The sequence below is a fragment of the Gallinula chloropus genome (genome assembly GCF_964237585.1).
Source record: "Gallinula chloropus genome assembly, chromosome: 5".
Classification (NCBI taxonomy): Eukaryota; Metazoa; Chordata; class Aves; order Gruiformes; family Rallidae; genus Gallinula; species Gallinula chloropus.
The window spans coordinates 20,046,449-20,061,363 of record NC_140090.1 but is presented as its reverse complement, the minus strand read 5'-3'; the positions used below and the strand labels follow the sequence as shown (position 1 = coordinate 20,061,363).

The 14,915-nt window shown below is 37.6% G+C and overlaps 1 protein-coding gene across 1 annotated transcript in view; it reads right to left on the bottom strand.

Moving 5' to 3' along the window:
- Window positions 1-14,915, bottom strand: part of CSRNP3 (cysteine and serine rich nuclear protein 3) — a gene marked incomplete at its 3' end in the record, with an annotated part of 79,718 nt that overhangs the window by 53,600 nt on the left and 11,203 nt on the right. Inside the window, exon 2 of the mRNA XM_084264452.1 lies at window positions 13,750-13,920. Within this exon, the coding sequence (XP_084120578.1) occupies window positions 13,750-13,897 (148 nt within the window). The 5' untranslated portion in view covers window positions 13,898-13,920. The remainder of the gene's footprint in view (window positions 1-13,749; window positions 13,921-14,915) is intronic.

Here is a 14,915-nt window from a genome sequence, read left to right as displayed (position 1 = left end):
AATTGTTTACATTTAGTCTAGGTTGCTTTGCCAGATTCTTTTTTTTCAAGTTTATATATTCAACAGAACAATAAATGCTAAAATACAATAAGCAAGATCAGGGTAAGTATCTACTCAACTGAGGTTTTTAGACACTGGTTCCTTCACAGTACCTATAAGCCTTACATTGAAAGATGCATTTATATACCATAATTCAAGAACAGCTGAAGTTATTATACTGCAACGCAAAGACAACACTTACAAATATTTTCCAGAATTTTGCATACACATCCTCTCTGTCTAGAAAAGGGCACAAATTTACAGTTGGCTCGTCAGACTGTCTTACTGTAAATCACATGGTCCCCTCCACAACCCTTCCTTCTGGTGCAGCCACTAAAGGCATATTGGTCTATTACTTTTCTAAATTGCATTTTTAATTGCACCCAGCAATGGAACAATAGTAACACCAAGGATGATTTGGCAAGTTTTCCTGCAGTATTTACCAATCTAACTCAGTGGAGCACCTCTTAAGTCAGCAGTACTGCTAGAGTTGCTGTTTAGGTTTTGGTTTGTTTGGTTGGGTTTGGTTGGTTGGGGTTTTTTTGTTTGTTTTTTTTTTTTTCATTATAGTTCCACCTCACTGCATGCTAAGCAAACAAATAAGAGGAACTCACTTCACATCACTTGAACACAGCAAAAGAAAATTATTTCATTATCAACAGTGTTATTCTTTCTTAAATTAGAATTATGCAAAAATTCTGATTAATTCACCTTATGCACTAAATATGAGGAAGGTTGGGGCAAGTGAGACTTCATTAAGCAGTGTGCATCCTCCTCTGCACTCCAGAAACTCATCAGATAATCAAAATCAGATACCACATAAGCTAAGGCTTAAACTACTGAAAGAATTGGCTGCCAACTGCCTTCAGTAATCCATGATAAGGATAATCGAGGTAAGGTAAAAAGAAACGATATAAAAAAATCATTTGATTATGGTTATAAAGACATTCAGCAAGGTAAACAGGAAGAGGAGATCAGCAACTCTGTAGTCACAAACTATTGCCCAACACATGTGTAGCCACATGATGTACATAAGCAACATAATGCTGCATTTAGACCCACGGTCCTTCATGAAAAGACAGGTTTAAAGCCTGCATTCATATCGTGGTTACCCATAATCCAAACAGACCCCTCAGGATAAGAGTAACTACACTTACACTTTCTGATTTTTCCTTCATCACTACATGTAATATTTAAAAATAACATTCTAAGAACAAACACCTAAAGGATAACAATTATACACATTTTCCAGTATCTGAGCTAAGCGTTACCCAAGAGAAGATGCTATCATAATTTTCTTGATATCTATCAAGCATTTTAAATTACTTTGTGACATTATTAAAATATTATACTGATTACACACAGTTCTCTGAACACATTTACTACTTGAGATGTGTTGCCTAGCTCTTTATGGCTGAATAAATCATATCCATTACTTCCAGTCTTTGGAAAAAATAAATCACATCATGATGTGACAAATTAAAATACAAGCTTTGAAAGTACCTCTTCAGGTAACTTTGTGTTTCCTTTTCCAAAATATTAAACAGCTTTAACTTTTGCAAGTAAGTGAAGAAAGATGCAAATACACAATAATTAATTCATTTACAAACACAGGCAACGAGTTAGGAACATTTTTCCCGTATAAACCTAATTACATTGGAAACTGCTCATGTATACTAATCCAATAGCTTTTAGCATGAATTTTAAGCATTTTTAAACAAAGTTGCAGCTGGAAAATGGAATTTTTTTTACTAATGTTGTCACAAAATTGCTAATAAAAATATTTGCAGAAATGTAAAATATAACATCAGGTTTCGTACCATCAAATGGCACATAACTGAAATCGGGCCTGTATAATTGAATAGATATATGCATGTGAATAACTGCTACTGTACTACTGACCTTGTGATCTCAAAGAACGCCAGTTTCTCTCAGGAGATTTTTAGACCTCTGAAATCATGTTTTCAGTCTGTAGACATTTCCTTAATCTGTCCTTAAAAAAATGAAATTCATGTCTCATTACTGTTAAAATGATACCAACAAACTTTTAGAATTTCTATCAAAGTATTAGTGATGCCTTATGCACACTCACAGAACAAACAGAAAATTCACGGGGTTTTGCAATGAAACCAATTACCATATTGGGGAAAAAGAAGTCAGAAAAGCATATGAGTCACATGTATGACTAAGCCACAGTAGTTATTTTACCAAAATATTTAATCATTGCAAACAGTTTTTGACTAACTTAAGAAGCCAGGTCTGCTCTTCTGAAATACAAAATATTTTTTATAATATAAATGATCATACAAATTTTGAGCACATAGCCAGTATCCACATTTGGTTTCTGGTACACAAGCTACTTCTGCTCTGACACATCAGGGAGTCTGAAAACCTCCTGGTATTTCACTGAACAGAACTAAATTCAGTAACAGCAAGGACAATTAAACATTAATCCTGCTTACCAAGGCAGGTGACAGACTTGCCATCTGTTGGAAGTCCTTAAAGCAATGTTTGAATTCTTTCTAAAAGACATTTTTGGATATAGTTTTTGAATAGAAAACCCACAAATAACATTTGATCTAAAACATACACTCGTGGTCATGGCTGTGGTAAAAGGAGAAGGAACTGGTGGCATAAACCATTAAAGATGCCTCTTTGGGCCACTTTCCATTCTGGTCGCTACCACTTGTGATCTTCCTTTAAAATAACATCAGAATCTTATCTTGGTTCAGTATTTCAGCTCAACTTGCAGAGGATCAGAAAGGAATATTCATTTAAACATTTCTGAATGTAGAATCTTATTTCTACAGTTTGACTGATCATTTTTCACTTTCTATGTCACTGAAGATTGAGCACAGCTGGAAACAGGCTTGCAGCCAGGAACAGCAGAGACACACTTCAAGAGTGCCTGGAAGGTATTTTGTGCTTGCAACTAGTTCATAATAATGTGATTACGAAGAACCTGTGGTACAGTCAGATATCTGGCAGTTTTCATGCCCTCCTTCAGCACAGACCATGACTGGGCATACAACTCCTATACGCTCTCTTTGCTATGATCCTGAGCATCAGTGGTCAAACACTGCTACTGCACCATTCTCTACTGAAAGCATGCTTGAGATACTTTAGGATCAAAATAATTTGGAAAAACACAAATGCTTTCATCATGATACATGAAGTTTTGGTGATAATTAAAGTTGTGTCTGAAACACAGACTAGATCAACTCCCAAAAGCATTTAATACTGGCTGTTCTACACTGGTAATTAATATTTCTTCCCAATACTACTGCTGTTGTTGGCATGTATCACAGTGTAGGCAGTTGGACATAGTGCACATAACTTGAGCTTTTTGGAGAAAGAAGGAAGGCAAACACAAAATGTGGGGTTTTTGAGGTATGCAAACAAATGAGCTGGTTGTTAATCATGTAACACATGACTGAAGTGGCAGAAGTGTAACATGCCACACAGTACAGATCAAACTGACTGTGCTGTATGAACTGCAGAGCAATAAAAAGGGCTACAAAAGATACAAGGGCAGAGAAGAGAAAGTTAGATTTCCTCTGTCCTTAATTTCTGTGAAACCAAACATTCTTTCACACTACAAAGAACAATGAACAAAGTAGAAGAGAGTTTTTATCTAAAGAAGACACACAAATAAAAAATAAACACCTAATATAAAACCTTTCTCTAAGAATCTGTTTTAAAATAATTTTCTGAAAATTAAGACCTCTCCCATGCACAAGCCAAAGTTCTAGACAAATCACAACATTTAATGACTTCATTAGACACATACTGTAGCCCAGCACTTAACTCTTCTGTGTACATCTCACTGAAAGAAATGTGTATGTAAAATCCCAAGTCAAGCTTTATTTCCATGTCACACATTGTCCTCTCTTCTGAATGTTCTTTTCTCTACCAACATCTGTGGTATATTTTTCTTTAAGAGAATTCTCACTTCCTTAAGGGCAACAAGCTGAATTTACTGAAGCCAGAAGCATTTCTGAGGCTTACTCAAAGTCCAACAGTTTGAGTAACTTTATTCATGCAGTAGTCTATTGACTTCTAATGTTAGTCAAACGTAAATTCACAAGAATGAGCCTTTCTACTGCAGGCCATTACAGACCATACACTGGTCATTATATAACTAATATGCTATTATAATGCATGCTATAATTAATTAAATAGTACCTTCTTCCCAAGAACACACACTTATGAACCACTCAAAACTAAGAATACTACCTGAGTAAAACAATGTGTAAAGATGGAAACACAGCAGTAGGAATCAATAGGTGTGCTTCATTTAAAAAGAAAAAAAAAAGATCACAAACTTTATCACTTTTTGGTAAAATGTAGGTCACGTACAGTTTCCATAGTAACCACTGCTGAACTATAGCTCTACAGATGACCACTGCCTATGGCTGCTTTCTTTGTGAGCAGGTGATGTACAAATACAGCCATACCTCCGTTAAAATAAGAAAGAGCTAAAGAAGTGCTTGGAATTGCCATTTACTTCCAAATGTAAGCCCCCCTTTAACATTTTTGTATATCCTAATATCCTTCTGTAGATAAACTACTTGGCTAACCAGTCAGAACCGCAGAACTCTAATCTTTGTCTGCATCTCAAGCCTAGAGTCTCCAAATTGGAGACAATCAACTTTACAGGAAGTTGCAAATAAGAAAAATATGCATACAAAGCAACCCACTAAACATCAGTATCACAGAAGTTCAGAAAGCACTCACATTAGGTTAAGCTGTCTTTGATAAGCACACAGTGAGTTCTGAGACAGTGTACTCAGTGTGGTTGTTGCAAGTGAGAGTTAATGGGGTGGCATTTTATTTTGCACACAAGCACACAGTGAAACTCAGTCGTAACAAGGCTGGAGCCATGGATAAGAACAGTTAAAGCCTCACTGGGGAAGAAGTGGTACAGTCTTCAGTTTGAAGGGAAAATCCCTTTCTCACCACTTACTCTAGGGCATACGTAGTTGATGATGAATTTATTAAAATACAAAAGACTCCATGCTACTAAACCACTAATTGACTTTGATAATGAGCTGAGAAATAGCAGAAGTCAACATCCTTGACAACTGCTAACTGCTTTCCCCCATTAGAACAGAGTCATTTCACTATTATGTGAGTTCAGAGAACCCCTTTTTTTCCCTTCCCCCTCCCCCTCCTCAAGTATTACGAAAGCTCTGAAATACAAACTCCAAGGTCTGGACACTACCCACACACCTTAACTGTATTAGTGCTACAAATACACTGCAGTAGGGTAACATCAGTATTCACATACACAATCAAAACACCAAATATGCTAGGCATTCAGAGAACAGAAGAATGCTAATCCACAGCATGGAATAGCACAAATGGAGAATCATGTCCCCTCACTTGCTTTAAACCCTTGTAAGCTCAAAACCACTGGTAGATGAACACAAGACACCACAGCAAGAATGCTCTGAAGTGAAACAGACAAGCTGTCATGGGACAAAGAAGTTTGAGAAAGCTGCCTGGTTTCCATCACAGCTTTAGCAAAAAAAAATTACCAAAACCAAAAAAAACCCACAAAGAATCCTTTTAACCACCTTTTTGATTTCAGTGACTTGGCAAAATGCACAAAGTAATAGTTTGGATATATTCTTCCAACTGCTCAAACTGTCACTACAGTACCTCTGGGGGGATTGATACTTGGTTTCTCTGTATTTCTGGAAGGATCAGGATCTTTAATACACTTCATTCACACTTGGTGCACACCAGTGGACTGCCATGAACACCAGGACATCTCAGCAAAGAGCAAGACTGAAACACATGTATGAGATTAAGGTCTACAGAGTGAGAAGAAAGCAAGAAGCCAATATAGCCCTCCAGAAGGTTTTTCCTTCTGAAGGTTCATTTGCTTTGTAAGAGCACAGAAAGCAAATTCAAAGAAAGCTTTGACCCAGGACCACTGGGTCTTCGCACAAGGTATAAAAGCTTGTGTTAGGATAGAGCGGTCTTGAGAAGGCAAGCATGAAGACACTTTTTCAGACAAAAATGAACCTATTAGAATTTAAAAACTGGTAACAGAAAAATCCATTTCTCCCTCTTTTGTGATTTGATTCATGAATGATTTTCCTAGAGAGGCTAATGTAATGGTATCAGACACACACAGCTTTCATTCATATCCAAATGCTGGCAGTGATTCTTCATGTCTGAAAAGCAGGACAGTTACTTTCAGTACCCAAGACATCTAAGGTTCTTACCCTCAGCAACACATTTTAAATTCTTATATTAGTTACCAGACACCATGGAACGAGTCTTCACTACAATACAGCCCCGTTTAAATCCCAACCTTATGGTCTCTCCAGAAAAGGATGGTAAAACTAACTCAAATCAAAGCTAGAGATCAGATGAAAAGAAAGACTTCTGGGAGTATTTTAAAGGCTGAAGACTTAGGCACATTCCTCTTTATTGAGAAAGACATGGTCACCATGATTTTTTGATTCTAAAATTGTACATATATGTCACAGGTGACAAAGAAACTTCACATTCTATGTCTATAAATTTGACTATAAAGTTATTTAAAAGTTTTTGCATATTGCAATAGCATCTAGAGACATCAACTGCTATACAAAGTCTAAAACTAGTACCTAAAAAACTTGATCTGGTATACTACTCCAACCATGAATCTAATTTTATTCCGCATCACAAATGAAGGACAAAATCCAACCACCACCTTTAATATTTAACAAATTTCACAGACAAAAGCTAATCAGTTTCCTGCATTGAGTCAGCATTAATCTGACCTAGGGATCCATTTGCCTGTAAAAGATGGCTCTAGACCGGCCAGTACTACATACTCCTGCATATGGGCCAGGATTTATATGTACATTCTTAGTGCACAGTGCTTCTCTTTAACAAATGCAGAAAAGATCCGGAAATGCTACAGGATCCAAATCAACGTCTTCCAGTGATTTTCTACTGTGTTTTTGAAATATGTTCCACGCGCAATGTAGTGAAAGAGGATGAATCACTTTCACCGAGTAAGAATTTGCAAACTGCTGGAGCATTAAATTCCTTTGATTTTGATAAGCTGGCTCATTCTTATTCTGTTCATTAGCCCTCCCTCTTTTCCCAGTTATGAGCCAGCCAATCTGTAGACCTTTCTGTAAACTGACATATTTACCAAGTAAAAATCTGTTACCACTGCTTTCTTGCTCTTACTGATAAACACCCTGTTGCTTTCAAGCTTCTCTTGTCTGAACATCCCTCTCTCTTTTCCTTCACACATGACATAGTCAGCAAGCCATCTTCTCACTCTGATCAGCTCTATTAGCTCCTATTTCAAACGTGATCAGTAACTGTTGCCCTATGCATTCTGACCCCTCTTGCTGTTCTCTTATAATCCAGCAAGTCACGTTCTTATTCCACTTTTTTTTTTTCCTTTTGGACTCCTACCTAAGGAAATTCCATCATTAGTTCCCAAGTACCATTTTGCTGCTGTTTTGCACAACTTGCAAAAATTGCCAACGAATCTCAGAAAACAACCTAATGTGTTGCTTTCAGCCACGTCTTGACAAGCACATTTCTCTAAGGGCTAGCATGGGAATGTAAATATCTAGACTATTTGAAAAATAATAATGTCATCATGAAAAATAATTTCTTAAATTCTAAGTATAACTTATCATTGATTTTCCAGAAAGTTATTTGGCAACTGTAATAGATGAGAAAACATCCCTGTCTGAAAAGTTAGTGCATGCGGAGTCTGCTACAAACAGGTATCCACATTTACGTAGCAATTCAATTAAAATACTGATTAGCAAAAAGCATTTTGATGTTTTTACTCTACTCCTTTGATGGAAAAATACTGTACAGCCAAGAAAAAAATAAAAATCTTCTAGCGCTTTATTCTTTACCAATCAAAAACCACAGTTGTCATGGAAACTGTAAAAACTGAAGTCAGTCATGACATAACAACAGGATAATAGAAAATGTCTGCTGGCTCAGGTTTTCATGCAGGAAATGCTTCAGTGAATTTAACTAGAGAGTCAAGCAGATCCCAAAATCTAACAAAGAGTAGGTATGATTGTTTTAAGTAATCTGCTTAGAGTCTGGAAATTAATAGTATTTATTACTCCCGCTCTACACGCTGGCTACATTAGCAGCAAACAGATTCTTCCCAGAACATTCAGTACAAGCTTCCACTTCCGAGGACTGAATTTCTTAACTGAATGTTTGAGATACCCTGGAGGGACTTTTGGTCAGTGTTCTCAGCATTCCTGAGATCCTATTTTTGGCATTTTAAGATGAGATATGTAACTAAAAATCTATATTGCCACTAGATTCAATCTCTTACATATGCTGTTGAGAAAAAAAGGTTATAATCTCCAGGCCAACCCAAGGCGGTCCAGCTCCATGCCAAACATTATTTCAGGTTCTCTCCCTACAACGTGAAACTGAGTAAAATACAATTCTGCTCTTGACTAGCAAAGTCTACAAGAGCCTTTCGCTCTCCATCTCCCAGAACCAAATCACAGACCAACTTCACACACCAGAGTTCTTCCCACCTTTTACAAGAACCACTTCATAATTACTGACAGCACTGGCGTACTGCAACCATTTGCCCTTGAAACAGAGACTATCCTGCTCTAAAGAAAATAATCATAATACACAGGAACACTGTTGGACTGGCCTCACTGCAGGTGATCAAATTGGGTGGCTTATCCATGAACAAGACAAGAAGCAATGTGAATGTCGAAAGATTCCGACCTTAAAAAAAAAAAAAACCCAAAAAAACCCAAACCCCCCAAACCCCATCCAAAACACCTGCACAACTCTCATAAGCCTTGAACTGAGTTTTATGAAAAAAATTTAAGGGACTTCTTTTTGTTTTCAGCCAGTTTCCTTAAGACACATTTCCATTCTATAGCTTTAATTTATTCTTTCAAGTAACTAGATACACACATTTTAAATAAAGAGCAAACACGTCCTAGTGAATTACCTTAAAGACAAAACTCTGTTCTATCATGTTTGCATCTAGCAGTTTCCAGACCTGTTGAACAACCTCATTGACACCCTCCCAAACCTTGTTTAAGAGTTATATTTATGGCAGGGGTGAGAGACCAGGTCTGTAAGGTGCTTCAGCAATCCACAAAAGGTTAACTGACAAAAATTAGAGAAACTTTCCACTTGCTCCTGAGATAAAGTTTGGTCCAGCACAAATTCAGCTGTCAACTTCACTAATCATGAGTCAAGAAAAAACTTCAGATTTAAAACAAAGTTAAATCCTGATTCTAGTAAAATGACCAGCAAACAATGCATGACCGTAATAGTAAACTTTCTTCAAGGAACAAGGAAATAACCACAAATGACCTCTCCTTAACAAGAGGACAAATTAATTTGTTTCCTGCACATCCCACGCAGGCTTCTTACTAGAAAACAACTGTTTGATTCACACAAATTCCCCAACCTTAGAGGGAGAGAGACAGATATATCTCTTCAGTTACCATGACTAGGACCCTAGACAACAGTATGTATAAAACCCTATAGCTTCTCAATCCAGTTCCATGGCATTCTGTCACAAGCTTTTAAATTTAAAAGATCACTCAATATTTCTCTATGCTGTACATTTACTGTACTTGTGTTTGTATAAATACATATGGACATGCTTTTCAAATTACATGTACATACACATATATAGTTACACTTTTTCAAGCTATAACTATGCATACAAATGTACACATCCACACCAACCTATAGGTTTCTTTATTAAAAGAGGCACATTCATTTCCATGCTACTCATTAAGGAAGTGAAAAGCAATATAATGCTACTGTATTCATTTAACTGATTTTGATATGACCAACATTCATTTTTAGATTTATTTTCCTGTGATAGCATGTTTTATTAAAAAAGAAATGTAAAAGGGTGAGTATTAATTGTTAACAATGGTCTTAATCTACATGCAGCTTCCAAAATACTGCTATACTGATATTAGACTCCACTATCAAAAAGAATTACTGAGTACTGATAGGGATTAGTGGTGCTCATGGCATAATAGAGGATTTTTTTAGATTGCTGTTTTGTGTCTCAGCAGTCCCTTGGAGAAGCAATGAATCTGCACATATATTGATAAGGAAGAGTGAGAATAACATATATGAATCTCTTCAATTTTTTCTGAACAGCAAAGTGGCCTTGAGCACACAGGAGGAGCCCAGACCTCAGGGAACATGTGTACAGAATAAACACATTACCACATGAAGTGGGCTGAGGAGGAGAGAATTTGACACTGATCTCAGATGTAGCTGAAGCAAACGTGTCTTACATATTCTAAAAGCCTGCTGCTATGCATATAACATCTGCTACTGAGGACAGAGTTGTCTGCAGCCACAAGGTGCATTTTCTCGTTTTGCCCTGTACTCAAACATTACGCAACCCAATCCTGCAACACTGTCTCACAAATAATCTTTATTTGCAAATATTCCTATTTCCATTTTACATCTACAGATTTTGGACTATTAATGATTTTGTTATTTGTTTCTGTTAAAAGCTGATGACAAATAGAAAGGAACGCCAGCAACAGAGGACAGGAATCTGAAAACCACTACTACCATTGCCCAACTGAAAAGAAACAAGTTACGATACAAAATAAGCAATTATAGATCTTCTGAAAAACCTTTAGTAAGTAGGAATCTGTTGCAGTAATCACTTCAATAAACTCACTCTCCCCAGAAAAAAAATAGAAGTACATTAAAAAAAACCCAACTCAACAGATGCTAGTAAAATTGCAAAAAATAAAATTGTTACATAGGAATCTCCAAATTTTCTCTGAGGTAAAACCCAAGAAAATAGCAAGAAGTTCCTCAGGTATTTTGCATGAAATATTACATAGGTCTGATTCTTCACCACTCGATATAAACAGCACTGTAAAAAGTAGCTATGGCTTCTATTTCTGACACCACTCAATTGTACAAGATTCATCTGTGAAGAGCCAATCTTTGCTGTTTATTTCTGCTTTACAAAAACACTTGAACTAGTTTATTTACTTTGTGATTTATAAAGTCTGCTGTGGCAGCAGTCAGGCATGTTTTGGGTGGGTTTATTTGGTCCCAAAAAACCTTACAAAATATTTAGGTGCATTAAAAAAAATACTATCATTGCCTACAGAAACATGAGCAAATAGATTGTGGCTTTGTTGAGAAGGAAACAAAGGAGGGGGAACAGGACACCACACAACCAAAACCACATAAAAATGGAAAACAAATGAAAGCAAAGCAAATAACATGTCTCTGCATTATGCCCTAAAGCATGTTCAGTAGACAAAAGCACTGGCAGACTGCCAAGTGGAAGAAATTCCAGGCTGAAAATCCCATCACTGAATATGGAGAGTTCAAGAGCCAACAGCAAGAGTCTCAAACACAATCACAGCTGGATGATGAGCTTGGGAGAGGGAGAAGACAGATCTCTCACATCTACCTGTGTCTCAGGTCATCCTAGTCTTTGTTCTTCCCACTAGCATTCTAAATTCAGCAAGAAGCCTACATAAAACCGGCTACCATCTGCACTCACAGAGGTGAGGCAGAAAACCTGAAGTACCAAATCAGAACACAGAAGGATGTACACACAGATTTGGTAGTGAATAGCAGCAAATACATCCCAGAGATATCAGAGACTTGAGCTAGTAAACTGATGAAGCAAAACACAGTTCCCTACAGACCTAGTTAATGTTTCACAGCACTGCACAAACTGCTCCTGGACACATGCTTGCTGCTCTCTGCTTACCAGTGAGCCCAGTTCTGCAACAGGAACAAGTAGTGCTACTTCAACTCTCTCCAAATCTCTGATGCACACAAGCTATAAAAGCACAAAATATTTCAGGTTGGAAGGACTTCGTTCCAACCTCCTACTCAAAGCAAGATCAACTCAGATACCAGTCCAGGTTGCTCACAGCTTTAGCCAGCCAGGTCTTTACAATCTGCAAGGCCAGCAACCAAGATCAACTCAGATACCAGTCCAGGCTGCTCACAGCTTTAGCCAGCCACACAGCCACTATGGGCAACCAGTGCCTGCTTGTCTTCTTGGTGAAAAGTTTCTCCTTACATTCATTCAGCAAATCTTGTTTTAATCTATGTAGTCTCTCACTCTCCCATCTAGACCACTGGGATGAGCCTGACTCCATCCTGCATAAGCTCCTGTTAAGTACTGCATGGTTTCTAACAAAAGCCAGGCCCCCCTCAGCCTCTGCTCACAGGGTGAATATCCCAGCCCCTTCGTGATCTTGGTGACCCTCTGCTGAATTTGCTCCACTTTATCAATGTCTTCCTTGCACTGGGGAGGCCAAACCTGGACACAATATCCTCAGTACTGCCTAGTGAGTGTTGAGCTGAGGGGGGATAGTCACTTGCCTTACTCTGCTAGCTGTGCTGCATGAAGCCCGGGAGGCAGGCTGCTGGCTCACCTTCACCTTGACTTCTGTCTGCCATGACCCCGAGCACCTTTTCTGCAGAGCTGCTCCCCAGCAGGTCAGACCCCAGCCTGTAGCAAGGGGCTCTTCCTTCCCATGTACACAACTTTGCACTTGTCCTGCTGAATTTTCTGTCTTTCCAGTCGGCCCATTCCTCCAGCTGGCATAGGTACCCTCCAAGGGCAGCTTTTCCCTTAAGGGTATTAACCTTTCCCGACAAAGTGGTTCTCTGCAAACTTGATGTAAGTCACTTAGTTACCTCCTTCAGGTGACCGATAAAAAGATGTTAGGCAGAATGCATTTCAGGACAGTCTCCTGTAGTGCCCCCTTGGTGTCAAGCACCTCCACCCCCCTCAGCATGCTTCTGAAAAGTCCATTTAGATAGCAGTACAGAAGTGTCCTTTATGCAGAGGAGCTTTCTTCTTTTTCAGATAAGGAACTACACTAATTTTGCTCCAACTGCAACTCCATATGCTGTAGCCTAGCTTTACTGGAGACAACCTTCTAGCTGCTACATATGAATTGCCATGTGAAGTCCAGATCACTTGCTTATGCTCATTTACACACATGGCTTACTGCAGATACGAAGCTTTATGTACATGCCACAAATTATGTGAGTTTACTAACTGGTAACCTCAACCTGAGAAGTTGCAAGAAAATTATGCTGTAGATTACCTATTAATGTTTAGCTGGTTGGAAAAATAATAGGATTTCTGTTCATCAAGTATCTCATGGAAATAGTGAATAATAATCTAACATCTCATGGAAAATTGCACATTTCTTCCTCTGTTTACTCCTGTAATGTGTGGAACTACAGGGCTGTGTGGTAGCACTGGCTTAGGTAACAGCACAAATGATCAGAGGGATCAACTATTCTGTCACAGATCACGTGGGTTATTCTCAACTCTGAACAGATAGGGTCAAGTAGAAGTGCTGGCCTTTCAGCTTTGCTTCCTCTTACCCGAAATCACCCAAAATAGAAGACATTCTCTTATATACTTAAAACATTTCACACTATCTAGATGAAAATGATACAGTATAATAGTGGAGTTACTCTAGAACTCAGATATACAATTTTTTACACAAACAACAACTACTAGAGGAAATACTCTTTTTCACACTGCCTCACAGTGGCAATATTTAAGTGTAATAAAACAGAAACAATGTTTCAAAATAAAAGCAGATAGCCTACATTGTATTTCTTCCAAGTAAAATGAACCTTTCTTGGCTTGCATGAAAAGGAGTAACATGCCTTACACACCACTTTAGTACTTACGAGTAAAAGGATTAGAAGTAGATGGATGGACATTACTTCCACTGTCAGCACTTTCACTGCTAGAAACATCATCATCCGATTCCCACACACAGGAACAAGGTGAGGAGCCATCAACTTCTTCAAACTTCCTCTTTAAAATTCCACTCATTGCTGCAGCACTATGACATGTACCTGTAACATGAACAGGGACAATGAGGCACTGCAACACTTGCCTGTAGTCCAGGTCTTTAAATTAATCTATCATGAACAAGTTAATATAGCAAATAGGTACTACTACCTGTAGCTAAATGGCTCCTTACCAAGGGTTTTAAACAACTTTTCCAGAAAGGACTTATCAGTATATTCATCCTGTCACTTTCTTATGGGTAGTCCATTCTTCTTCAAATAGAAGGTAAATGCTACCTGTATTATACCAGCACACAAAAAAATGCTCAATCTCATGCAGAACACCCATAAATATTTCAGTTACACAAATATGGACCAAACATACATATAATACAATATAATTCAATAGAAATGTACTTTCATAATAACCCTTAAAAACTTATTTGGCACCAAGAAACATGACAAAAAAAAAAAAAAGTGTAATTTTTTATTTATTTTAAAGGATTTATTTTTATAGCAGTACTATCAAATGCCCACATTCTCACTTAGATTTGAGAACATGAGATACTTTGCATCTTCTCAGGCTGGCCCTTGCAAACACAGTTCTGGCTCATTTTGTCATTTTAATTTATGCACAAGTTTCTTGCAGAGCTTTTGTGAAATCCAAATATGAACACTGGCACACATGTAGACTATTTCCATTCACGCAAATAAACTATCAAGGGACTGAATCTATCCTTATGAATTTGGCTTCCTAATAACACTGCCCAACAAAGCCGGTCACATAGAGCATTCCTTGTTGTTTCCCTTTCATATTAACAACTGATCTTATCTTCATTTATGGAATACTAAACAGAAAAAGATCAAAATATTTTTAAAGCAATTCCTAGATCATTTTAATGCATCCAATAGAGGAAAAAATTGTTTCAGCCTATCTTTAATTAAAAAAAGATCTTAAAGTTTACTGTCACCATCGTTACTGATTACATCCTACTGAAGACTGAAAATTAATTCTAAGTTCTTAATTTAAAATTTACAGATAATATCTGCTCTCTTACCAC